This window comes from Spermophilus citellus (assembly GCF_964194105.1).
Source record: "Spermophilus citellus genome assembly, chromosome: 3".
Lineage (NCBI taxonomy): Eukaryota > Metazoa > Chordata > Mammalia > Rodentia > Sciuridae > Spermophilus > Spermophilus citellus.
Window position 1 is genome coordinate 26,298,899 of NC_138184.1, and position 26,908 is coordinate 26,325,806.

Here is a 26,908-nt window from a genome sequence, read left to right on the forward strand (position 1 = left end):
TACCAGCAACTAGAGCTCACACCTGGCCATCCTTCTGCCCCACAGAATGTGCCCCTGCCTCCCATTCCAACAGGAGGGTGGTCTCAGTTCTGTGTACGTGTCTCTGCACAACGACAAGGACCCCCCAGAATGCACATCTGCCTGGCCCAGCCCGCCTCTCCTCGGCATGCACCGCTCATTTCTGTTATCAGCTTATCTCATTCTGGCCAATGGCTGCATGATCTTAAAATATTGAATTTTAAAACAATTATTTAATGTCTGTTTCCTTCAAATACACTTATTCATGGGTTATAATGGTCCACCTTTGACTTCTTCTGGGATTCCAGAAGATGAGAAGAGATGTCCTACGGAATCTCATTTTCTTTACAGTAACACTGAGAATTAATGCTGGGTCTAAGCCACGGAGCTAGCAAGTGCTGCACACCAGGCTGGAATCCAGTTTCTAAATCTTGTCTCACTGCAAAGCATTCTGCATCCAAGCTCCCAATTCCTACCTGAGGAGTCATCAACACACATCCCCTGAAGCAGATCTGGTACCAGTTTATCCTCTCAGCACCCTCCAAGGTCCTAGGACCCTGAAATAACCACCCTCAGGCAGATTGGGTGCTCCCGAGTATGTGGGGAACTCCCTAAGGGCACAGATTTCCCAAGGCCATTCTAAGACAAGATCATGGCCTCCTAAGCTATCTGCTTTGGATCCCTCCAGGCCAACTGCCATCAGGACCCTTGACAAGCCACTCTGCCCAAAGACAAAAGAGGACACACTCAGATTGATTCTCAAAGCTGGGCAACCACATTTGGTCTCTTGTCTGAAGACATTAAATACAGAAATCAATATTATCACTACTTCTACTGCAAACCACCTTCCTGCCTCATCACTCGATATTGTTCTGTGCTTAAAAAAAAAAATCACACATCTCTCAAAACATAGAAATAATATGCAGTACAGAACTAAAACATCAATAAACAAAGAACCACTTCATACCACCCCATAGAGTTGTCCCTTGGTACCCAAGGCAGAGTGGCTCTAGAATGCTATTCAGAAACCAAAATTCTCAGGTGTTCAAGTCCCTTCTAAAATGGCATAGTATTTGCATATAACCTATGCACACCCTCATGTATACCTTCAGTCATCTCTGCCTCACTCATAACACCCAATACAGTGTAAATGCTATGTAAGTTATTATATTTTTAGTAAATGAGAAGGAAAAAAGTCTATACATGTTCAATGCAGGTGCAACATTTTAAAGATTTTTGAGCCAGTTATTTGAATCCACAGATGCAAAAAATCCATGGATATCTGGGATATCAGCTGTGATTTTTTTAAATTGTCAATTCTGACTCCATTCTGATGGTTTGCACACTGGAATCACTTATCACCTAATTCTTGGGTAAATTAGTTGTACTGAAGTTGATGGATTCAGCAAAGGCCAGGGCTTAGAGGGCGTACCATGTCCTACTGCATTTCTGGGTTGGAGGGGAGGATGTTTATCACTGCCGACATCCAGCTGCACACTGACACATATCATGAAGGACTTGCAGTATTTAATGTCTAGTATACAGTCTACTCTTTTAAGTACCATAAACTATTTAGGGAAGGACCTTGGAGAATTCCTAGAAGTTCCCACTACTGTATTTCACACTAAACAAAACTAAAATTAAGGCATTCTGGGAAGTCAGATCAAAATGTCGAAAGCAGGCTCCATGCAGGGAGACAGCATAAAGTGAATGTAAATTATAGAAAGAAAACACTGCCTGGAGCCCGATTATCACTATGTACACACATCCATTTGACCCCTAAACTAAAATAAAAATTCTGAGGGGCTATCTGCAAAGTATTAATAACTCAATCTCTCCCAGGAGTCATTATGAGGGAAAAGGAGAACATTCTCTGGAAACAGCAGGACTTACTCTGGGATGAGGGCGTAGCATATATGAGGCCATCCTGGGTTCAATTCCCAGGTGGGGCAGGGGATAGAAAAGGAAGACTCACTTAAAATCATTCTACGAAGAGGGAGAGGGCCTGCCACCATTCCAAATCTTAGAACCAGATGTATTTCAAGCTAGAAGGGTTGCTTTTCCTCCCAAGGAATAAAAAGAGGAAGAAAACCAACAATTTCTTTCAAAGGCCTTTTTTCTTGTATGGAAACAGCATGTACTTCCTGGGGGGTGGGTATTGAGCCTCTCCAGGTGGCTCGGCCACAGAGATCCACCCTACCCTCCTACACACTCATCCGCCACGTACAGATGGCCAAAGCCTCTCTCATGCTTCCAGGTCCACGGCTCACAGCCAGCCAGGCCAGGGCCACCGATTGTGCAGTGTGCACAAGATCAAAGTGAGGCTGGGATGCCCCAAGGCTCCCCTGAAGGAGTTTATGGATTGAGGAGGATGCCATGACTGGAGAGGCACCAGGAAGGGACTTGTGTGGCACTGGGAATGTTGTTCAGTGGATGTCCCCCTAATGAACACTCATCAAGATGCACGCCGATGGCTCACGCCCTTTTCTGCATGTGCCCCAGCTCAATAAAGAATTCTCTCACACACACACACACACACACACACACACACACACACACACACACCAGGAAACAGAGCAACAGAAAGTAAATTCAAAAATGTACCCTGTGGCTTTGAAAGCAGTACACACATGGGAAGCAGTCAGGACAGCCCTGATGGCTAGAAAGGAAATGGCAGAGAGAGAGCCGGAGAACACTGCTTCACCCAGAGATAATCGACAAGCTCAAATCATTTGTTGTTGTCTGAACCTTGACAACTCTGATCAAAAGGATAGATAGTGGGCTTGAACTTCCCGAGCCGCCCTGCACTGTGTGTGAGAAGCACCGGTGCCTGTATTGGGTTCAGCAGTGGTGACTGTAAGAAGTGATAACTTTATATCTTGCCTGTTTCTTAAAATATCAACTGCACACTGGGAGGGCAAGGTGTAAGTACAATAAGGGAAAGGGCTCGCCCCCCATTCCTGATGCTGCATTTACACTGGGGATCACTTGTTCCCTGGGGCAAAACTGAAAGGTTCCACACTGCTCAGAGCCCAGATGGACAGGTCTGAAGCCCTGACAGTCTGGGTCTTGCCTGAGCTCATCCAAATGATGCCATTTGTCAATCAGAGGCTTTGCTCCCTGTCACAGCTTTCCAGTTCTCCATCTGTTCCTTACTTTGAAATCAGGACCAGATGCCCTTTTCAAAGCACCCTGCCACCTCTCCCTCTTCGAACCCAACCTTGGAATCTGATGCTGCGCTCCCTAGGGACCTAGTTCTCATCCCTACAGCACCTCCTTACTGGATTTTCAAAATGCATTCAAATGACACAACAACCTTTCTGGTTTTAATTTTAAAATACTTGCCTCCCAGAAAGCTTCAACAGGGAGAACGAAGACATTAAAGAAAAAGCAAATGTATCAAAGGCCTCTGAAACATGAATGTGGACAAGATGGCCACTCATTGTACCTTGCTGTCACCTGTCACTTTAGAGCAGTTTGCCTGGTACTTCTATCAATGACGTAGAATCAGCCACCAAGAAAAGATGACAGCTTGGTTTCTAGATGTTCTAACAAGGATGCTCAGGCCTCAGGTTATGCAAATACACTTTAAGATACCATTCCTAAGAGATGTCCGCCAAGCAAGGAAAGCAAGAGTGGTCTCTGTTCCCAAGTAGGTTCCATAAAAAGGACACAAACACAAAATAAGTCATATGTGCAATATGAGGCAATAATGTCACATTGAGTTCCAAGGACACAAAAGATATTCAGCTTGTTCCATACAGGCTCCAAGGAGGAAGCAGAACCCAACTGGGGAAGCAAGGTTGGGTATCAAGGACACAGGGGACTTAGGAAAAGCCTTTCCTAGAAAAACTGTATAAAATCCCTGAAAGTAAGTCAACAATAAAAGGTACAATTCCATTTTAGAATGAGCAAAGACTTAGCCACTTCTATAAAAGTACAAATGGCCGAAAAGCAAAGGAAAAGATGCTCAACATCACCAGCCATGGGGAAAAGCAAACCAGATCTATAATGAAATATTACTTCAATGCCCACTGGGACAACCTATATATATATATATATATTTTTTTTTTTTAAATGGGGAGTTCTGGTGACTCAGAGATGTAACTCAGTGGCAGAGTGATTAGGATGCACAAGGACCCTGGGTTCCATACCCAGTATCACCAAACAGCCAAAGAATGAAACCCTCAAGAATGTGGCAAAACCAGGACCCTTGTGTGCTACTAGTGAGAATACAAAATGGTGCCACTTTGGAAAATAGTATCAAGGTTTCTCAAAAGGTTAAAAATTAAATTACCAAGTGATCCAGAAATCCCACTTCTGGGCAAATACCCAAAAGGATTGAAAACAGGATCTTGGAGAAATATTTGTAGATGCATAAATACTTATAGATGTTTATGACAGCAATTAGTCACAATCAGTCACCAGAAGATGAAAAGACAATTTGACTTACATGTGTCATGAAATACTATTCAGCCTTTAAAAAAAAAAAAAAATCGGTCATATGCTGCAACAAGGCTGAAGCTTGAGGACATCAGGCTAAGTGAAAGGAGCCCATCATGAGAGGATAAATACCGATTTCACTCATATGAAATCTAAGACTCTCAGAATAGAAATTAGGAGCAGTTGCCAGGTACCAAGAGGAGGGAGTAAAGGGAGTTTTTGTTCAATGTATAGTGTTTTGAGTTTGCAAGATAGAAAAATTCTAGAGATCTATTTACTCTATAATGTGCATTTCGTTAATATTAAATACAACATAAAAAAAGATTAAGAGGGCTGGGGTTGTGGCTCAGCAATACAGTGCTCACCTAGCATGTGTGAGGTCCTTGGATCAATCCTTAGCACTACACAAGCAAAAAAAAAATAAAGGTATTGTGTCCACCTACAACCAAAAAAGATACTTAAAATTTTTTTTAAAAAAACATTAAGATACATTGTGCCAGTCAAGGTAGCACATGACTATAATCTTTGCATGTGGCTCTGGAGGCTGAGGCAGGAGGATCTTGAGTTCCCAGCCAGCCTCAGCAACTTAGTGAGGGTACTAAGCAACTCAGTGAGACCCCATCTCTAAATATTTAAAAAGGGCTGGGAATGTGGATTAGTGGTTAAGCACTCCTGGGTTCAATCCCTGGTACCAAAAAAAAAAAAAAAAACCCCAAAGACGATACATCATATGTTACATTTTTTACAATTGGTAATGAGACGAGATGGCAGATGCCCCTCTCCTTCTCCAGCACCCAGAGTGGCTTACTGAATATATGATGTAATCAATGTGCAAGACATTAGAAAAACAGCTCTGCATGCAGTTAATTAAATGGGATTATCCAAAGCACCACTGTCTACAAATACTCTGCTCCGCCTTGACATCCTTTGCCAAATCTTCCCCTAGGGTCCCCCCTGCTGCTTGTGTCCCCAGAGACAGCCATTTCTGGCAGAATCTTTGTCTTGTCCCTTGGAAACAAGTCTCAGCCACCTCAAGATCATCCTTCCACCAGGCACAGTGGCAACCCTGGAGGCCGAGATGGGAGGATCATCAATTCAAGGCCAGCCTCAACTGAGCGAGAGCCCATCTCAAAATTAAAAAAAAAAAAAAAAAAAAGGCTAGGGATGTAGCTCAGTGACAGAGCACCCCTGAGTTCAATCCCAGTATCAAAAAAAAAAAAAATTATCCTTCCATGAGGAGAGGAAATATTTTCACAGGAGAAGACACAGCTCTGGGCTCAATGTTCTTAAAAGCATTTTGTGACATGCTGTTGCTAGGCCACTGCCTCCTCTTTCGTTCTGAATCACAACTTCAGACGGTGCTTTGATTTATAGATGGCTGGCTTCTTCCCTTCGTTTTCTCAAAACGGCAGACATGAGTTCTAGCCCTTCTGGGGCCGAGTCCTCCTATTGAGGTCAGGCCACCAGGCCTGGAGGAATGTGACAGCTTGGCAAGGGTCCAGGGCCAGCAGTGACAGTGATTAAGGACTGGCATCCAAGGCACAGATCAGGCCCGAGGAGCAAAAAAAAAAATCAGGCTCCTCAGAGAAGACAAACATTTTGTTTAGATCCTCAAGGAAGATCTGCTTCCCCGGGCTCAAATACACATATAACCCTCCCCTTTATGGCTGGGGGCCCAAAGGAAGCCTTGGTGAGTGACAGCCGGTCTCATTTTCCCTTCTCGATCATGTGCTGTTATAATAAAAACCCTCCGACAGCATTCAAAAAGAGCCAGGGGCTGAAGAGACCTGTGAAGTCAAACAGTGATGCTCTGGAAGGGCAGGGGACTGACTGGGGAAGGGCACAAGGACACTGGGTGGTGTGTCAGCAGCAGGACACCTAAGTACACGTCATGAAAAAGTCACTAAGCTGTGCTGGAGTTGTGCATGTTCAGTGCCTTAGTGTTACATCTCAAAGGAAAAGTTTACAAGAAAAAGAGGGGAAATGGGCAAAAATAAAACCCCCATGGTAGTTAAATTTCTTTTTTCTTGAGTCCAACAAAACTTTCTGGGATGATGGAAGTGTTCTCCTGGCTGTCCAATACACTAAGCAGTGACCATACGTGGTTATGGCGCACTTGAAGTGTGGCTAATGTGGCCAAAAGAACTGAGTTCTTAATTTAATTTTGATACATTTAAATGAATTCAAATGCGGTTGCCTCACTGGGCACTGCAACCCGAGGCCATTAGGAGCCTCAAAGGCAAAGACTTTGTGTCTCCTCCAAAGCACATAATGGATCAGAAGACATCAAATGCATTTTGGAAGCCAAATAAATGACTAATTGAAATAGCTCATGCAATTTGGGCTGGGGATATAGCTCAGTTGGTAGAATGCTTGCCTTGCATGCACAAGGCTCTGGGTTCAATCCCCAGCACCAAAAAAAAAAAAAAAAAAAAAAAAATAGTATGCAGTTTAAGGTAGGCACAGTGATGGGCACCTGTAGTCTCAGCTACTAGGGAGGCTAAGGTGGAAGAATCACTCCAACTCAGGAGTTCAAGGTCAGCCTATGCAACTTAAGAACCCGTCTCAAAAATTTTTGTAAAACATGTATTTCATCATGTAATATCATCTAGGAACAAATTGGAATCAACTACTGAAGCCAGGTACAGTGGTGCATGCTGTAATCCCAGACACTCATGAGGCTGAAGCAGGAAGAATACAAGTTCGAGGCCAGCTTCAGCAACTTTGCAAGACCCCGTCTCAAAATTTTAGAAGGCTGGGGATATGGCTCACTGGTAGAGCATCCCAATTAAGAAAAAAAAAAAGAAGAATTAATTACTGATACACACAACATGGATGAAACTCAGATCTTCAGAATACTTAAATAAGAGCACATACTATAGGACTAATATGTGGTACTACCAATCACAGCAGTGGTTGCCTCAGGGTGGGAGGAGTTGACTGGATAGGAAGACAGAACTTTAGGGGACAATGGAAATACTCTATAGCATGGTGTGGGAGTGACATGGGTGTGTGCCATTGTCAAAACCCCAAACACAACTAAGAATTGTGTAATTTATGTAAATTATACCTCAAAGACATAAACAAAAAAATTATGTAAGGAATGAGATTTACAAAGTTCTTTTCACACATCTCGTCAGTTCTCTACATCCATGTCTCAGCATCTTGGGATGAACATTGACATTTGGCAAATAAAAAAATAAAAATAAGCCAAGTCATTTGTCTATGGACTAGGGCAGAATCTGCAACCTCAAAGCCATTCCTTCTTCTCTGAGCCATCCAGCTTTCCTAACAGGTCAAAGTCTACCAGTTAGGGAACCATCCCCTGCCCCAGAAGTCCTTACCAACACACGGCCATCGGCCTTGGGCTGCCGTGCCAGGCTCACCCCCATCCACTCATCATCCCGGTCTTCTCGGCAGGTCTTTCCACAGGGCATGCCCCGATTCTTCCCTGGAGAGAAAGAGGAATGTCAGACTTGGTTTGAGGCATGATCTCTACTGGTCACTATTGAAAGGTTGGTGAACAGATGTCTGTTACATGTAAAGAAATAGGGGCCTTATAACAAAATGTAAATCACCTCCATTACTATGCACCAAGCTTAATTCAATTTTGTTTTCATAGGGAGACTCTCAATGATGGAAGCAGTGCAAATATTAATGCTCTGAAGCAAGCTCCTTCATTTGTATTATACCAGTCAGAAACAGTTGGCAAACTAGTCACTCTCAGTAGCACCAGCAGACAGGTGTCTTCTGCTGCTAAAGAAAATCACAAGAACTTTTTTATTTAAACATAATTTTTAAATAATAATGCTGGCCATGGCTGGCATATACCTGTAATCTCAGCATCTCAGGAGGCCAAAGCAGGATTCCAAGTTCTAGACCAGCCTCAGAAACTTAACAAGGCCCTAAGGACTTAGACCCTGTCTCAAACAAAAAAAAAAAAGGGAGGGGGTTTAGGGATGTGGCTCAATGGTTAAGCAACACTGAGTTCAATTCCCAGTACCAAAATATTATAATTATAATAATTCTTCAAAGACCTTGATGAAAAAGGGCTCTGGAGAAAGTAGAAACTTGAAGTGATCATAAAAATGACTCTTATTCATTGAGCACAGTTTTACGTGTGTGCTCCCTTATCTGGCTAATCTCAAGCCAATCCTTGTGAGGTATGTATTTTCATCTTGGTTTGACAGGGTGAGAACTGAGGCCCAAGAAGCTACAGGGCATTCCCAGTAAATTCCAGCTGGGCTTTGAACCCAGCCAGATCCATCCTATTCCAAAGATGTATTTTCCACTGGATCAAAGTGAGCTTTTAAAAACATCCAACAATCATATTGTTCCCCACTTAAAATCTAAGGCCTAACATTGATTTTAGCATCCTCGCCCTCATACACAGAAAAGACTCCTAACACCTCACCCTGGCCTGCTAGGCCCTGTGTGACCTAGCCCCAGCCCTCTTTTCCAACCTCCTCTGCTTCTGTCCTCCCTGCTCACCACCCCTGCTACACTGTCCTTGCTCTGCTAACCCCTCTGTTTAGAGGTTCTCCCTCCCAGACCTGCCCGGCTAACAACTATGCATCTTCTAGTCATGTGGAAAGGTCCTCGGGGAGCCATTCCCTGTCTTTCCACGATGAGATGGAGTACCCAACTTCCCTCCAGTCCTCTCATTTATTTTCTCTTCTGACCATTCATGTTCAAAGCCAAGGATGACAGGATCCTTGTTTTGTTCACCAGTACATCCCAGTGCTTAATAACTAAAAAGTACTTAACAGATGTTTGTGGGAGGGAGGGATGACAGACAAGTGGATAAGGATCAGGCCACCCTGGGGAGAAAAAGAGCACAGTGTGAAGTTGCCCGTGGAAACCTTGGCAGTGACATCCACTCACCTCGAGCCATGTCCAGTTCGGTGCATCTGCGGTCAGGGTTGGTGTGGACGCGGCACTTAAACACAGCCCCGGGGGACTTCACTGAAGTGCTGTATTTGGAATCTGCTTTTGGTGCACCCACCAGGACCCTGCATATCGAGAGGAAAAGGCATTCTGTCATAACCCAGTACCAGAGACAATAGGCAGGTGGTTAAATCCTCACCCAGCCTTGGCAATTCATCTGAATGCTTACTGGGAAATCATTACACATGTGCTCGAGAGTCCTACAGTTAACCTGTTAGATCTTCTCCGGGTGTATTAAAAGTTTAAGGGAGGGACAGGAATTGGCTCAGCAGTAGAGCACTTGCCAAGCATGCATGAGGCCCTGGGTTCCATCCTCAATAGTGGGGAGGTAGGTAGAAAGTTTAAAGGATAGTGCTGAGGTGCAGCTCAATGGTAGAGCCCTTGCCCCACATGCACAAGGCCCTGGGTTCATACCCAGCACTGGGGTTGGGGCTGGGGGGAGGGGGCGGAATAGGAGGATAGCTGGATGGAAACATGTAAAAACAAAAGGTTCCTCTTCAGCACACAAACTCATAACAAACCCATAAGAAAACCACTGACAGACCAATAGAATAATGAGTCAAAGGTCTGAACAGACACCTCACGAAATGAGATAACCAAATGGACAATAAATACATGAGCAGGTGCTCCCCTGTATTAGTTACCAGATAAATCCAGAATAGACAGGCCTCCAGACTCCCTAGAAGGCCCAAACCAAAAAGACTAAAAATTGCCAAGCGCTGTCAAGGATGCAGGGCAGGGGCTGGGGATATGGCTCAAGCGGTAGCGCGCTCGCCTGGCATGCGTGCGGCCCGGGTTCGATCCTCAGCACCACATACAAACAAAGATGTTGTGTCCGCCGAAAACTGACTAACTAACTAACTAAATAGATATAAAAAAAAAAAAGGATTCAGGGCAACTGGCACCCCCACACGCTCTGGCAGGAGTGTAGACTGCTAAAACCATTTGGGAAACTAGTCATCAGTTTCTCATAAGGCTGAGCCTCCTCTATAACCCGATCATTCCATTTCTAAGACTACACCGACACAAGTGCACATGTGGGCTCTCCAGGGGACATGCACAAAATTTCCCCAGCTGAAAGACCCATCAGTGCCAAAGTAGCAAATCTTGGTGCAGTCATGCCTTGAAGCTCTAGGCAGCAACAAAAAAATCCATGGACATCCTCCTGCTGCAGCCGCAAAGCAGCAGCACAAACTGAACCCCGAGCAAGAGAAACTGGACTTAAGAGCTTCCTGCTCCAAATCCACATATCTGAAGTTCAAAAGCCGGTGAAGTTTAACTATGGCATTAAGGTCAAGAGGACAGTTCCCTCTCCAGGGAGTAGAAAGGGAAGGTGTAACTGGTTTCTGGAGGTGGTTATAATGATTTCACCTGTGCGGTGCTCATACAAATTCATAATTTAGTTGTGACATGGGCGCTTTCAATTAAAAAAAATGTGGGGGGATTTAAAGATGTCATTTCTCTTCTCTGCCTTCCTCCTTTTGCTGCGCCCCCCCCCCCCCGCAATGGTTTGCCCTCAGACAAAGGCAAGAAAGAAGCTCTGTATGCTTCACTTTGAACCACAAAGCTGCAAAGCTGGGCCTTCCCCAGCAGGCCTGGTCACAGGGAAAGAAGCACACCATGAGGAGGAAGAGTCAGGTCTGAGCCTGGGTGGGTGCAGAACAAGGGGGAAATGACTAAGTCCCCTCCCAATGGTACAAACGTCCTCTTGCCCTATAGTTTGGCGCCTTGCTTTTAGAAAGTTATCAACCAACCATATACAACAGAGATTACAAAAAAACACTAATTAGACACAGTTGTACTGAGATGTGAGCCATTTGGAAAAGTCCTGTAGAATGAGACTTTAAAGCCACACTGATGTTCTAAGAGTAGAAAATTCCAAGCCACTGTTTAATGAGAACATGAGTGGTTCCCTATCTCCTGCAGGCTGGAGAGGAGAAGAGGCCAACCTGGCCAAGACATTCATTCCACTCAGGAAACTCATCCTCTCCTCCATGCCTTGGAGGACAACACATCTTCTGCTAAGCATCTGTGGGGAGGTGTCCACCAGAGACTGGAAAGATCCTAGACAGCCTCCCTGAGGACGAAGCAAGCACACTGGGGCTCCCCTCACTCCATCCGTCCCGAGAGTCACCTTCTTCTGAGGGTCTCATTCACCCAGTCACCCCCACTCTGGCCTCAGAATGACACTGCTTCCCCACCAACACTCTGGCTAGGCATACAAGGCCTCCCTCCCATAGCAGCCATCTGAGACCCTCAAGCAGGACTGGCAGACATCACCAAGAACCCTGGTGCCAGGGTTCATGGGAAAGCATGGGAATGCAATTTCCAATGTCCCTGGGCTGAGCTTCCACACCCTGAACCTGAAGGATCCAGAGCACACACAAAGACAGGGGGGTGCCAGCAAGGTGGAGCACACCTGTAATCCCAGTGGCTCGGGAGATTGAGGCAGGAGGATCGTGAGTTCAAAGCCAGCCCCAGCAGCTTAGCAAGGCACTTGGCAACTCAGTGAGACCCTGTCTCTAATAAAATATTTTAAAAGGGCTGGGTATGTGGCTCAGAGGTTAAGCACCCCTGGTTCAAACCCCAGTACCAAAAAAAAAAAAAAAAAAAAAATATTTCCCCCTTTCCCCACCAAAGGATCTCTCTCCAGGTAAGTCTTGGAGGGTATGTATTTGCTTCTGTGAGGATGCCCGGCTGAAGTGTGACATAAGGGAGGTCCTCCACAGTCAGGGTACCCACCCCAGCAGCCCTACCCACTTCAGTAATGCTCTGGGTGGTTCTTGCTGGGCAGCTCACGCTCCTCTGGTCTCACCAGGGTGGGCCACGGCTATAGAATTCCCAAACAGAAGCAGGGCTGGAACCCACAGCCCTTTGGAAACCTAACCGAGCACTTGCCCAAACAGACCACACACTGCCTCGCTCTCCCGCACAAGGGCAGTTTGTCGGCCCTTGGCTGCTCTAACACAAATGCATAATGACACACAGAATGAAACTCCAGTGAGGGAAAAAAAAAAAAACAACACAAGCGATTCATTTCCCCCCTTTGCTTCTGGGGCTGAGCCTAGAGCCACTGGGGTAAATTAAGGATTGTGCACTCTAACACCAGTTGTTTTCACAGGTGAGAAGAATTAGCAGTCGGACATATCAAAACTGCTGAAGCATCGCCAGCAGGCCCCTATGTCGAGTCCTAGGAGCTGGGGACACAGCTCCCTTGAAAACCCCAGGGCCACAGTGCTGGCACCAAATATTCCCAACTCCAAATTCACATCAGCAGGGCGAATAACTGCCATTTGTAATTCACTTTTGAAAAGTCACACACACACACACACACACACACACACACACACACACGGCTTGGGACTGGAGCTCAGTGGTAGAGTGCTTGGGGTGCACTGGATTCAATCCCCAACATCACCCCATCTCCAAAAAAATAAACAAGAGAAAAATCCATCACCTATGATGGTTGGGTAATGGCTAACAGCTGCAAGAATCAATCTATGATGTGCTGCAACTGTCATTGCAACTCTGGAAACTTCAGATAGCACCACGGCCCTCAATTCAGATTCCTAGGCATGTCTGACCCAGCAGGCAGGGAGCTTTAGGACTGAATCCTCAAACACTGCTTCTGGACCTTAGAGCTACAGTCCAGTGGGGCCAAATCTACATCAAAATCTAAAGTAGACCCTTTCCAGCGTTCTCCAGGTTCATCCATTTACCAGTGAATGGATGCGATTTCAATTCTTCTTTATGACTGCATAGATCCCCATTGTGTGTGTGTGTGTATACCCACACTGAAAAAAATACACTAGAATCCAAGTCCAGTGTCTAATGTTCTCATGTGTGGAAGCTAGAGGAAAAAAAATACTAAGAGGAGGATCTCCAGAAACTAGAAGTGAGAACAGTAGAGTTGAAGCCAGAGATGGAGGACAGGGATGAGGGGAAGCAAAGGAGAAGAACTGGAGAATAAAGTTGACCAAATTATGCTATGTGCCCGAATGACTACCTGAATGCATTCCAGTTTTATATATAAGTATAATGCACCAGTTAAAAATAAATACATAGAAGGAAGACTGATAAAGAGGTAGAAGATCAGGGGGAGTAGGAAGGAGAAGGGAAGGAAGTGAAGGTGATCATAACCGGGAAAATAAAACAGAAAACTGTTTATAACTACGTCAAAATGAACCACACTGATATGTGTAACTAAAACACATTAAAAATAATTTTTAAAACTTTTAATCTAACAGAAGGGACCTAATGAATGATAATTTCTTTCTAAGCCCAAGGTACTTGATGGTTCTAACAATGGCTGATGGAAACACTGATAATAGCCCCCTAGTTAAAACTCTGATCAGCTGGCCAGATGAGGTTTTTTCCTGTGCAATGGAAAATAAAGCTGGATAGAGAGACAGGTGTGCACACATGCAGGACACTCATGGCTGGCACACTGGAGCAGGCATTTGTATCAACATTTATAGAACCCTGTGGCTGGCTCCACCTGAGTCACTTTTATCTTTTGGTCCAGGGATTGAACCCAGGGGCACTTAACCACTGAGGCCACATTCTCAGGCACTTTTGAGACAGGGTCTCACTAAGTTACTTAGAGCCTCAGTCACCGAGGCTGGCCTTGAACTTATGAACCTCCCACCTCAGCCTCTGGGATTACAGGCATGTGCCCTTGCTTCCAGCTGAGAGTGGCTTTTCTGAAGTTCATTCAACTGGCTATTTGCCAGGCTGATCCTAGAAGACAGAAGACAATAGCTCAGAGGTGAGGACAAACTACTAAAAAGATGCCAACTGCTTTTTCTCATTGTTCTCGATTATATTGACACTCCAACCACTTCAACCATCCCCCCCAAAATCTTCCCTGATTCACCTAAGACAACGTGTCTTTCCTCTCTATGGTCACTATACTGAAAGACTTGCGCATTTCCAACAGGCTCCGTCAATAAACCATCTTGCTGATCCTCACTTCTACCAGCTCCTTCAAGTGCAGTCCTCAGACCAGCAGCATGGAGAACACGGGGCCCTTAATGATAGTGCAGAATCCCAGGCCATCCCAAATGGCTAAACCAGAATGTGCACTTAAAGCAATCTGTAGTCTAGGAAGTGCTATATAACAACCTACCGCGATTACAAATGACCAAGTTCAGTTGGAGCCAGTAGACTGCCCCTGAGAAGTGAGGTTCTCCTCCTATCTCATCCCCAGTTAAAGACACCACAAACTTTAAAGATCCTTTGGTGTCCTCTCATTAGCCTAGGACTCTGGGTTTCTAATTAGGGCAACTGTAGGTAGCAGGCATTTAGAGCATGCATGCAGTTTTGGGGCAAGGCTGTGTTGAATTTAGTCTCTACAGCAACCCACTGGGACATACTATTATCATCCCTGTTTGACAGACAGGGAGGCAGAGGACCAGAGTGGTCCCTGGATCTGACCCATCCCACAGCTGCCAAGCTGCAGCATATGCCCCAGCAGCAGAGTGTGTTGCCCACTCCTGGTCCTACCCAGCCCACATCAGCAAGAAGAAAAGGGAACCATTGTGTGGATGCAGTGACTTTTCTTCTGGTCATTCACACACATGGCCATGCCTGAGAAAGTCCAAGGAAGGCTCTGTGGGAAGCTCTAAGGTTAGAGCTTGAATCTGGAAGCTCCACCAAATCAGATAGACAGACCAGGGTTTGGTGCAGAAAAGAAACCTTTCTCTACTACCACCACCACCACCAGCTCAAGAGACTCAAGAAATGAATCCCAGTCACCTTGCTTTTCCAAGACACTGGCATTGTAGCATGGTGTTAACTGGAGGTTTAGCCCCTCTTCAGAAGTAGTTCACATCCATGTTGGACACAGGAGCCCATCTGCACATCTGCCAGCACCAGCTACACTCCCGAGTCCTATTTGCTGCTCAATTCAATCCTAACAGGCGCCTTCTTGCAAGCATTCCACTCGGACGCACTCAGCCACACCTCTGCTACACAACAGCTGGGACCTGAGCCCAGGGCGACCGTGTCCAGGGGCATGCTTCTTTTAGTGTCCCCCAAACTCCCTCCTAGCATGGCAGCTTCAATGCCTTGTTTTTGCAATGGAGGTTCTTCCTCAGTTTACCCATGTGTGGTTGAGTGGCTGCAAAGGTTCCATCCCAGCACCCACCTTGCTCCGAACTCCTCCCTCACTCCTGTAAATTACCTGGAGGTAAGTTTCCTGGAGAGCAGGTAGCAGAGAAGGGCTGAGCCACAGCTGCCTCCCTGGGGAGGCCAGGAAGTGACAGTATCTAAAGGTTTCCTCCCTCCCCGCAAATGCCACAGCAGCCACTCCACAGAGCAAAATTACAGCTAGATCCAGGACAGCAACTGGGGATTACAAACTTTAAGCCCATTAGGTTTGCTTTCATGTATTTGATCCCAAAGCCAAAGTTCCCCCCGAGGGACCCACATTTCAGTTAAATGAGTAGAATTCAATCACTGTGTGTCCACCACAGGGAAACCCCAGGAATCCCTCCCCATCCCTCGCTGGGCACAAAACAGCCAAGGCTTGAGAAGGAGGCTGGTGCCAGAGAGCCACCTCGGACCACAGTGGGCCCTTCATTCCCAGAGAGAGATGATACTCCAGTGTTTACCAACTGGAGCCGAGACCAGAAAGCCTCAGTAGCTCCTCTATTTGAAGAAACTGAGGGTCCAGGTATTTAAGCAGAGACAGGGCTTTCCAGGAGTTTTAAGGGCTTTCAACTAATGGTTGTACCTGAATCCTAAGCTCTGTGGGCCAGTGCCTCAGGGTGATGATGTGTAAGATGCATAGGGAGTAACATGAGGGTCAAACTGCCTCTACAAGCTGTGTGACCTCCAGCAAGTTTCTTACCCACTCTCAGTTTTCCTCTTTTGTAAAATAGGAGGAACAAATCCAAGATGGATTCTTGTGATGTTTAGGCAAGAGGATGTTTACAAAGAGCCCTGCATGGTACCTGTTACAAAAACAGGCAAAGTGTTGGAATGTTGGGCAGCCATAGGCCAAACATCTTGACAACCCACTGTCCCAGCTCCACCTCTTGGCAGTAACTCAGGAGCTCAGATCTTTAGAACTGTGGTTTCTTCTCTGATATGCTAGGCAGGAATTGATTCAGACTCTCAGTTTACATAACAAAAATCTGGGAGTGTCCAGGATGATTTTCCCACCAGCCACAATAGAAAAACAGCCACAGTTCTCCACCTGCCCTTTTCAATGTAACTTTGCAGCTTCTTCCATCAAGAAGTGTAGTCTGGGGCTGAGGTTTTAGCTCAGTGGTAGAGTACTTGCCTAGCACGTGTGAAGCACTGGGTTCGATCCTCAACACCACATAGAAATAAAGGAACCGTGTACAACTACTAAAAAAAAAAATTAGAGGTGCAGTCTGTTCCCCCTCCTCTCAATGCGGGCCAGCCCTGCAACTCACAGAGGCCAACAGCACACAGGAGCAGAGATGTGGTCTGGCCTTTGGACTTAGGCCTCAAGAGACCATGTATTCTTCTGATGGTCCCTTTAGCACCCTGCCCAGACACATGTGTACCAGCCCAGGTGATTCTGGAGAAGGGAAGATGATATCTAAAGAGATGAGACACCCCAACTAAAGCTGTCCTACCCCAGCCAACCAGTCGACCCAGAAGTGGACCAGATGTGAGAGGGAGCCCAGCTCAGAGCAGAAGAAACACCCAGCTGAGCCCAGCCTCAGAATCATGAGCTGACAGATGATGGCTGGTGATAGGGTGGTTTATTACATAGCAAAATTGTGATAACAAAAACGGATATATCATGTAGCAAGGGCATGCAACTTCTGAAGGAAACTGGGCCATGGGAACTCCATCGCCCACCAGCTGCTCTCAAGTCCAAACCAATTACCCACGACGGAGGCCGAAAACTACCGCCAAGGCTCCCCTGGCCACCTGATCTCCTTCGCCTCCCCCAAGGGGAATTTGTCATCAGCCAGGACCACAAGCTTTCTTAATGGTCCTGATGTAACAGGCAGGGTGGGGTGGTGGAAAGAGCCCTGAGGAGAGTGCCTGGAGTCACATCCAGGAGTAGGCCAGCTCCTCTCCAGCCAGGTTCCCTCAGAAGGTCCCTTGGCTCCCACCCCTATCTCTGGACAAAGACAACTGCATGGTTCCCCTCCCTGGGCAGTAATGAGGCACAAAAGGAAATATGGCAGACAGCAAAGCATTGGGGGGACTGTGCATCCCAGGGTGAGTGGATTAGGGTCTTTCCTCTGCAAGGCCAAGGGCAAACAAAAATGCTCCCAGAAACAACATGGGGTACTCTTTCTTCCCGATTCCTTGAACAGGAGCTTGATACACATCTGACCCTGAGAACAGTCAGACCAACAGTAAAATAGATTGATCCGAGTTCCTATCACAGCCCTGAAATGGCCTTCCTAAGTATCTTTGACAAGTAACTTGACCTCTGTGTGCCTCGGCAGTAATCCCCACTGCACCGGGGTAACTGAGCACAACGTCCCCAGCACGTTGCAAGCATTCCTACAAGGCAGGAAGAAAAAAATCTTACCGTGGGAACTGTAGGTTGCAGTAAATAAGAGAAGGAAGAGGAGCACGATTATACAGGAAAATGCAGAGTTAGAAAATGAATGAAGTCGGTGGAGTTCCACGCCCAGCTTAGGAAGAGTAGAGAGGCCCAGGAAGAGTCCCCTGCGGCGGCACTGGCAATGCTTTTTCATTTAGTTTATGGTATGTGTGCGTTTTCCCACCCTCTCCACCACCTCTCCCTCACCTCGGAAACATACACCTATTTCCCAGACTTTTGTGGAGCTGGGGACGGAACCAGAGTACCCAGAACAGGGCTGGGGTGGCCTCCCACTGGATCCCTGGCTCTGCAAGACCACAAAGAAAGAGGCACATACAACTCTAGGACTTACAATTCCACAAGTCTCTGATTGAAGGCCCTGCTGTCACCCTATGTCTGGCATTAAAACAAGTGTTCTCAGAAAGATGAGGCATTCCAGAATATTCCATGGATTCACCTAACCTTCTTGGGCTGCTTTGTCACCACGCCTCACCCACTCCAAGTCTCCTGGCTCCCACCATTTACTTAGGAAGCTCAGCCTGGAGAACAAATGGGCTGCTCCAGTGGCCGACAGTATGTGAAGGAGGAAGATTTATAACCCCAAATATTTGAACACCAAAAAAAAAAAAAAAACAGGAAACTTCCTCCATCTCAGTTCACCCCTTCACTGGGAGGCCGCCTCTCCTACCTGTTGCTTTTGCCAATTCAAATGCACAGAAGTCCCTTTTGCTCACAAAAAAAAAAAAAAAAAAAAAAAAAAAAATCTAGTCTTTGGAACCTTTTTTTTTTTTTTTTTTAAACTGACAGACTCACTTTAGCTTCCTAAGACTGCCTCTGGCAAAAAAGGAAGGTAGGGATAAAAGAATTTATTCTGCTTTGCTTGGTAGCCAAATCCACTTGGCTAAAAGGATTTGCAGTTCAGAGAGCTTGATGGCTCACTATGAGGTACAGTCCTGGCCTCAGAAATCCCTCACCTGCGACTTCTGATGTTAGAAAGCTATAACCTGTCAGCTGAAACAAAGATGCACTGGATTCTGTATCTGGGTCAGTTCCAAGGCCCTGACGTCAAGCCTAACTTTCCACACCCCAACCAGAGTGGTATGAGCATAGACAGATGAGCCCAGCCACAGGATAGGCCAGAAGCATATCTCCCAGCTTCCTAAGGCAGCTCCTGCATGAAGGGCTCCAGGGCAGCCTGGAGGTGTGCATCACCTCCTGCTTACCGGCGGCCAGGGGCAGTAGGGGACAGTCAGCTGAAGCCTCCAGATGCTGCCCCTTTCACATCCTCTGCAGTGGTCGAGCCAAGACAGCTCTAGCCCATGACTGGTCATGACAGAGCATCACCATTTCTGCCCAATGGTCCCCACAGGGTTAACAGATTCTAATCAGATCTGCATCACAACCTGAGGCTCTGCTTCACCCCCCTTTCTCTTTGGCATACCACCCCTCCAACAATTCTTACACCCCTGTCAGTTTGCATCTTCAAGAAGCAGATGCTGACAAACAAAGTCCCCAATAAAAAATGATCTCATAGGATGGGGTGTAACTAAGCCACAGCTCCCCAACTGGCAAACTAGAAACCACACGTCAACTTCGCAACCATTCGGCTGAAGAACATGATGCCTATGGAAGCATCTGACCCTTCCTAGATGCCCAGAAAATATTATCTGATGGAAATAAGTTTTGATTTTTAAAGTTACCAGCAATTCCCTCCTAAGTAGATTATTTCAGAGAACACTGTGGCTGCTTTTAATAAAACGCAAAAACATTTTCCCTGGACAAGTCATAACAGAAGTTATCAGAAGGAGACCATTTCCTGAACAGCAGCATGTCTGCAGGGAATCGGGAATGGCTGGGGCCTGCCCTTCACACCCTCACACCGGGCTGTTAGACACTGGCTGGAGGCAGCTGCTGTCTGCTCACTCCACAAGGCTCTGCCCTAGGCAAGACAGCCGCCTCTGCCCGCCACCTTCAGCACCAGCTCAAGAAACAGCACCCTGGCTACTTCTCAGCATCTCCAGGGAAACACCCCAGAAGCCAGGAGAAGATACCTTCTGGGTCCTCTTAGAAAGCAGCCCACACACGTGTGTGGTCCCTTCCCAAGAGCTTAAGAAAGCAGGTTCTGCAGGGCAAGCGAGGTCAGAAAATGTCATTTCCAGAATACGCAGCTGAGGAAGTACAACTGCACCTTCCCCTAGGAGCCAACCTGGGACAGAGGAAGTCAGGGAGCACGCCCACAGGGAGGTTATGAGAAGGCAGGCTGCCACCAGCACATCCGGGTGTTTCTGAACAATTACAAGGCAGCAGCCGTGGAGCCCATAACTCCAGGTCCACATATTTCTCCTTCACATGAATCTCTCTTCCACCCTTAGAGCCACCCAGGCTGTCTGAGAACCAGCTCCCTACAACTGGAGCCTATGCCATATCTTAGATTTTGTCCGAGACAGACTAGAACCCCACAATTTTCTCATCTACCCGATTTGCAGGTGGACTTTAAATTCCTGAATCCCCACTCCTAAGCCCAGAACAGGCACGCTAGTGTCTAATGAATGAAAAGAATCTATTCATCTGCTCACAATTTTCAGATTTAAGCACCTCTGTTTGGGTTTTAGCACTCAAAATATGCCAATGGTTGATTTTTCATTTAAAATCTTTTGATCCTTGTCTAGCTCTGACTAAAATCATTGCTCTAAATCCACACTGTCCAACAGACCCTTCTGCAGTGAAAATACCCTCTCTGTAGGCTATCCAAGACAGTAGCTAGTAGCGACACATGGCTACTAATGTAAGCTAACACAACTGAGAAACTGAATTCTTTAATAAAGAGTTTCAGTTCATTTCAATTTAAATAGCAAAACATCTAGCTACTGGCGACCACCCTCGGCAGCTCCCCAGAACTGTCCAGTTTGCTCCTTTTTACCCTCAACCTGAATGCAAATTGAGGACACGTTCTCCTTGGCTCTGAACAGCCCATTTCTCACTGAACAATGCTCTGAAGATCTTCTCAAAGCAAAAAGTCAAGTGCGTCTTCCATTTCCGAGCGCTTACACTGTGCCCGAGAGCAGCCGTCTCCACGTGTCCCAGGAGAGGGGGGCAGGAAGCATGTCTCCAGAAAGGAAGCCAGTGCACCCAACCACTCCAGGGCGTCTGGGGTGTGGGGGGGTGCACACCAGCAGGGCCACATTTATTTATATCACAAAGTGTTACAGCTGTCGGCTCTGCAGCTGAGGAGCCGCCAGGGAACTGGACAGAAGTCAGCTTTGTCTGTGTTCCCTGGCACTTACTGCTGTTGTTTAAAGGATGCCAGAAGATGGGCAGGGGGCAATAGAGGAGACCTCTGGATAGGCAGACATGCTCTAGGTGTCATTAGAAAAAAAGGAAATTGAGTCAATTGCATGTTTGCACTCAAACTGATAAGAGTGTCATTAGATTATTCTGGTCCAATTCTCAGTGCTCTGGGCATAGTGACAGAAGGACCATCAAATAAGCACTTTGATTGAAAAGCTGGGTGTGTGGCTCTGTCCTCAGTAGAATATGGCCATTGGAATCAGATTCAGCACCAAAGCTCAGAAAAGCAAGATCACCCCCATGCTTTACATAGGCACCTAGGACCTGCTGATCAGTGACAATTTCAGTTTGCCAAAAAAAAAAAAAAGGTAGAAATGCTGTTACAAGATTGAAGCAGTAGTGATAGTTCTGACAGCACATTCACATGCTCTATGATAATGCACTGGGGCAAGGGGCATCTCTGAAAATTCGGTAGATTGAATCTAGAATGTCCCCCACAGACCTATTTGTTAAAGGTTTAGTTCTCAGCTTGGCATTATTGGGAGGTGGTGGAATCTTGAAGAGGCAGGGCCTTGTACAAGGTCATAGGGGATGTCCCCTGAAAAGGCATAGTGGGATCTCAGCCCCATCCTCTCTTTTTGTTCCATGGCTATGAGGTGAACAGCTTTGTTCCTCCATGTACTCCCATTATGATGTACAAACCCACCACAGGCCCCAAAGCAATAGGGTCAACTAGCTGTGAACAGAAACCTGAAACCTCCAGAATTCTGAACTAAGATACACCTTTTCTCTTTAAAACTATATCAGGTGTTTGTTATAGTAACGGAAAGCCAACAGGGGAAACCCTCAGCTCTGCTACCCAGTGCCCCTTCCAGCACATTCCCTCCCCTAACTCCAATACAACCTCTCCCCTGTAAAATGAATAATTAGCATGAAAACATGGCAAATCACCAGACACCCAGTTAAGCTAAAGAGTAATTTCTTCCAGCTGGGTAGTATGACACACCTGTAATCCCAGCAACTCGGGAGGCTGAGGCAGGAAGACTGCAAATTTGAAGCTAGCCTAAAGAACAGGGGTTACTTAACATTTGTCTTGGTTTCCTTTCAAAGTTTCAACACGCTATTTTCTATGTCTAAATTGCTTACCTTCCTCATCTACCTGTGATCACATGTTTGCCAGCACCACATAGGTGTCTACTCTTCCATGACACAACAGCAGCCTTTTGCTAAACTACTCCAAAACCCCACTGCTGGAATAAACTGATGCACGTCCCTAAAGTACACATTTGAGCTTCACTGGCACTTTGGTAATTCAATAGAGATGGCCTCAAAACCTCCATCCTCTGACACAGCAATTCTAAGCCCAGGGATTGATTTGAAGGAAATAATTAAGGATGTCCGCAAGGATTTAGTCATAAGGATGTTTAATAAGGATGTTTACCCCTGCTCATGTTAATTGTGAATAATCAGAAACAACCTACGTGGCCCTGAAGTGGAATTAGAAGAGCCAGGGTTCAAGGACTGCCCCATAGTAAGAGACCAATAATCAATCACTTCATCAACCAAGATTAAAAATTAGAGACTTAGGATAGATGCAGATTTCGTAGGACCTGAATCAAGAGAATGGAAATGAAGAACGGCAAAAACTAAGAAAATAATTAAGGCAATGTGGGGGGATAATGTGCTTCAAAAAGATTTTATTAGAGTGCACCCCAGAAGCTACAGGAACAAGCACTCCAACAAAAAGAGCAGCTGGCTCAGCATCAGACCAGGAGAGGACACTGGGTTCCCATGGACCCCAGAAAGAGCAGTCCCTCTGCTGGCTACAAGGCCAGGCCCCAACTCTATCCCCAGTTCCTCCCTACTATCTACCCAGAGTGCCAAGTTTAAAACTAGACCATCTTTTCCTGCACTTGCCAAATGTATTCACAACACAAAGCTTTTCCTCATCCCTTTTGTAAAAGCAAAGCAAGCTGAGCAACTTCTCTGTCAGGTGTGTTCTTAACTCTACCCACCTGTTCCCATCTGGAGAAATCTTGACCAGTGGACCCATGCAAATCCAGGTGAGGGGAGCTTGGCACCTCTCCCTCTAGCCATTAAAGAATTGGAGAGCACATCAGGCAGCAGCATCTGCAGATTGCACCCAATGCCCTGGCTCACTCAGTTGCCTGCCCTTTCTTCAGCAACCCCTACCCAGAGCAGCCCTGCTGTTTTTGACAGCTCTTCCCACATGCCTAGTACCAAGGTCACACAGTCTGGGAGCCCAGCATGGGCTTCTGGGATGTGTTCTCCAACTGCTTCTGCCCAAGTTGTGTCTGAAACAAATCCAAAGCCCACAGTAGACCTGAAGTCTGGAGAGCACAGCAGAGGCATTCAGTCTTTGTTTGAAAAGATGGATTTAGCAAGTGTAGGAAGAAAAAGTCCAGTCAAAAACTCAGCAACTGGAGTAAATGTTGGGGTTGGTGGTGTAGAACTAGATAACAGCTGCACAAGGACTTTGAAAGCTAGGAGAGCTGCCTCCAAGAAAACCAAACAGCATGATTGTTAAGGAGCCAGCTGGTCAGAGTTCTCTCCTGCAGGAATGCCTAAGGACCCCCATCTATACACCACCCTTTTCCATTAGCCTCTGCTCCATTAGCAGTGGCTCTCCAGCATCTGTGAATGCACAAGTGACACTGATCTCCACCTCCCACCTGCCACCCCTGAAGATGCTCACACTGCTGATTAAACAATACAATCAACCCCCTTCCCCCCTCAATAGCTGTCACCTGGACCCACATGGAGGCATGATACTGAAGAGATGAGGAAGAGGGAGGAGCTACTCACAGCCTCTCACTCTGATGGAAAAGTAACTATGGAGTGGTTATTCTCTCTCGTTCAGAAGAGGTGGCCAAAAAGCACCAGTCTCCTTAGTCCTCCAATAAGGCTGGGCACTGAAACTCTGAACACAGGTAATGGTGCCTAATGAGAGGCCCCACCATTTCTTCCGACCCACCCCTCTGGACTGGGGAGCCAGGGTGCAACTGGACACTCTGGCCTCTACAAAACCTAAGCTCCTCTCCCAAGACACATTGTGGCATTTGCCTCAGATGGTACATGACAGGATGACCCAATCACACAAATTTTGTCACTTAGGGTTCCTCCCTTATTCTTCCCTACACCCCGGCGCCTCTCAGATCCGCTTCCACAGAGGAGGCTTCTGTCCACTGCGCCTATCCTGGAGGACCCCGCTGCCCCCACGTCCCCCACCCACCACACAGAGCCCATTCCCCTCACACAACTCCGGGTTACTGTTTCCTGCATGCAGTGGCGCTGGACAGACAAAACTATCCCCAAGAGTTGCCCTGAGGTCTCCTGGGGTTCCTGCGGAGTTCGGGATGCTCGGCCCCTCGGAGGCAGATAGGTTAAGTTACTTTGCGTTCGGGAGGGTAAAGTCGAACCTGACAACCGGAAAGGTTCCGCCTGCACGCTGCACACTGGGACCCCCCAGGGAAGCGCCCGGCCCGGCCCCTCCGCCTTGGGCGCCGGCCCGGACGTCAGCGGGGCCGGGACCGGGCGTCCTGCCTCCGCCCGCCTTCTCCCGGCCGCAGAGCCGCGCGCAGCGGAGACATTTAAATCGCCCCCTCGGGACCGCAGCGTGGAAGAGGCCGGAAAGGCGGCGACGGCGGCTGGCTCTGGGGCTGGCTGGGCCGGGGTCGGGGAAGCACTCACCAGCGCGTGTTGTCGTGGAAATGCTCCAGCACCGCGTAGCCAAAGAAGGAGCCGGCGGGGCCCTGGAAGCGCACGGGACGCTGCGGATCGAGGTTGTAGGCGCCCGCGGGGACTCCCGCCGCAACCAGCGTCAGGAGCAGCGCGCGGAGCCCCCCGGCGCCCCTCCGTGCCGCCGGGCTGCCCATCCCCAGCCGGCCGCCGCCCTCCCCTCTGCCCGAGAGCAGGGCGCCGAGCGCACGGGCCGCCGACGGCCAGGAGGCTCCCCGGGACTGGAGCGCTGAGCTCGGACACTGGCGGGATGCTGGCAGCGGGCCGGCACCGGAACGGTGGTTTGATCGAACGATGAAAGCAAGCACCGGGGAGGCCGCGAGCGGGCGGCGTCCGCAGTCTGGCTGAAAAGCCTGCGCGCTGGGAGAGAGCGGGTCCCGGGCCGGGCGGCGCTGGTCTGCAGAGAGGCGCGCCCGCGGGGTGGGCGGCCCGGACAGCCCGCGGCAGGACAGCGCGCCAGTGCCCCCTGCGGGCCGCAAGTCCCCTGCGCACCGCCCTGTCAGGGAGTTAGTCCCGGGACACCCCTGGGCGTCCGGTGTGTTCCGGATCTCCTAGGCGACCCATCCCTAGCCGCTGCGTGCTCTACGGATCCTTCTATCCCTCTCAGTCTCACACTCACATTCAGGACCAGAGCAACGCGGATGCAGGACAGGGGTCTTTTATAACCCTGCCCACCAGCTGATCCTAATAACGTGTAGGCAACTAGCGCTCAAGGAGTGTCAGGTGTTAATAACCACAATTAGCCACGTGGACACTAGCAGAGCGCCGCTGCGTGTTCTACTCACTTGGTCTCCTAAGCCAGTGATTCCCTAAACGTGGTCTCGCGACCGCAGCACCGACATCACCTGGGAGAGAATTTGTCAGAAATGCAAATCCACAGGTCCCAATCCAGATCTGTCGAATCAGAAGCCAAGCCCAGGGGGGTGGGGGTCTTGCATTGTGTGTACAAGCGCATGTGCGTGTGTGATTGGGATAGAACACATAAAGTTTATCATCTTAACCAGCTGTTGTACAACCAATACCACCACCCAGCTCCAGAACGCTTTTCATTTTGCAAAGCAAACCACCCATTAAACAAAAATCTCCCTTGCTTTTTTTTAAATGTATGAAAGATGATATGTCATGAGCTTTGTAATGTTTTGAACAACCAATAAAAAAATTAAAAAAAAAAACAATAACCTCTTGGGCGGGGGCGTTGTAGCTCAGAGATAGAGTGCTTCTTCAGCCTGCAAGAGCTCCTAAGCTTGATCCCCAGCAGGCAACATACAAAGAAAAAAAAAAAAAAAAAACAGAAATCCCTCCCCACTCCTCCCTCCTCCCAGCCCCTGGCAATCTTCATTCTATCTTCTGTCCCTATAAATATAACTACTAAAATTTGGGATTCCTACTGAATTGACACTCCTCACTGTGAAGTTTTGCCACCCTTTCGTGCTTTCCCTACCTGTGCTCTGCTTTGGGGGGGGGGGGGGTCATCGGGGTAACTGAACCCAGGGACTCACTTGTGCTAAGCACACACTCTGAACTTTTTCTTTATAAATAGCCTATACAAGGCATTTCCTCATAGTGTCTAAAAGCATATTAGTACAAGGACCTTGAGATGGAGAGACGTCCCTGCATTTTCAGGGTGGGCCCCATCTAATCTTTTTTTTTTAAATTTTTTTTAGTTGTAGTTGGACACAATACCTTCATTTTATTTATTTATTTCTATGTGGTGCTGAGGATCGAACCCAGCACCTCACACGTGCTAGGCGAACACTCGCTCAGCAGCTGAGCCACAAACCCAGGCCCCAATCTAATCTTAAAAGCAGAAAACCTGTCCTAGCTAGAGTCAGAGATGTGAGGGTAAAAGAGATGATATATTGTGGTGTTTGAAGAGAGAGGAAGACATCCACAAGCAAGAATGCAGACAGC

The 26,908-nt window shown here is 47.4% G+C and overlaps 1 protein-coding gene across 1 annotated transcript in view; it reads right to left on the reverse strand.

Moving 5' to 3' along the window:
* ITGA9 (integrin subunit alpha 9) overlaps positions 1-25,937 on the reverse strand; it is a 320,486-nt gene extending 294,549 nt beyond the window's left edge. Inside the window, exons 1-3 of the mRNA XM_081288073.1 lie at positions 24,950-25,937; positions 9,346-9,473; positions 7,806-7,912 (exon numbers count right to left, since the gene is read on the reverse strand). Of these exons, the coding sequence (XP_081144199.1) occupies positions 7,806-7,912; positions 9,346-9,473; positions 24,950-25,134 (420 nt within the window). The 5' untranslated portion in view covers positions 25,135-25,937. The remainder of the gene's footprint in view (positions 1-7,805; positions 7,913-9,345; positions 9,474-24,949) is intronic.
* Positions 25,938-26,908: the final 971 nt, after the last annotated feature.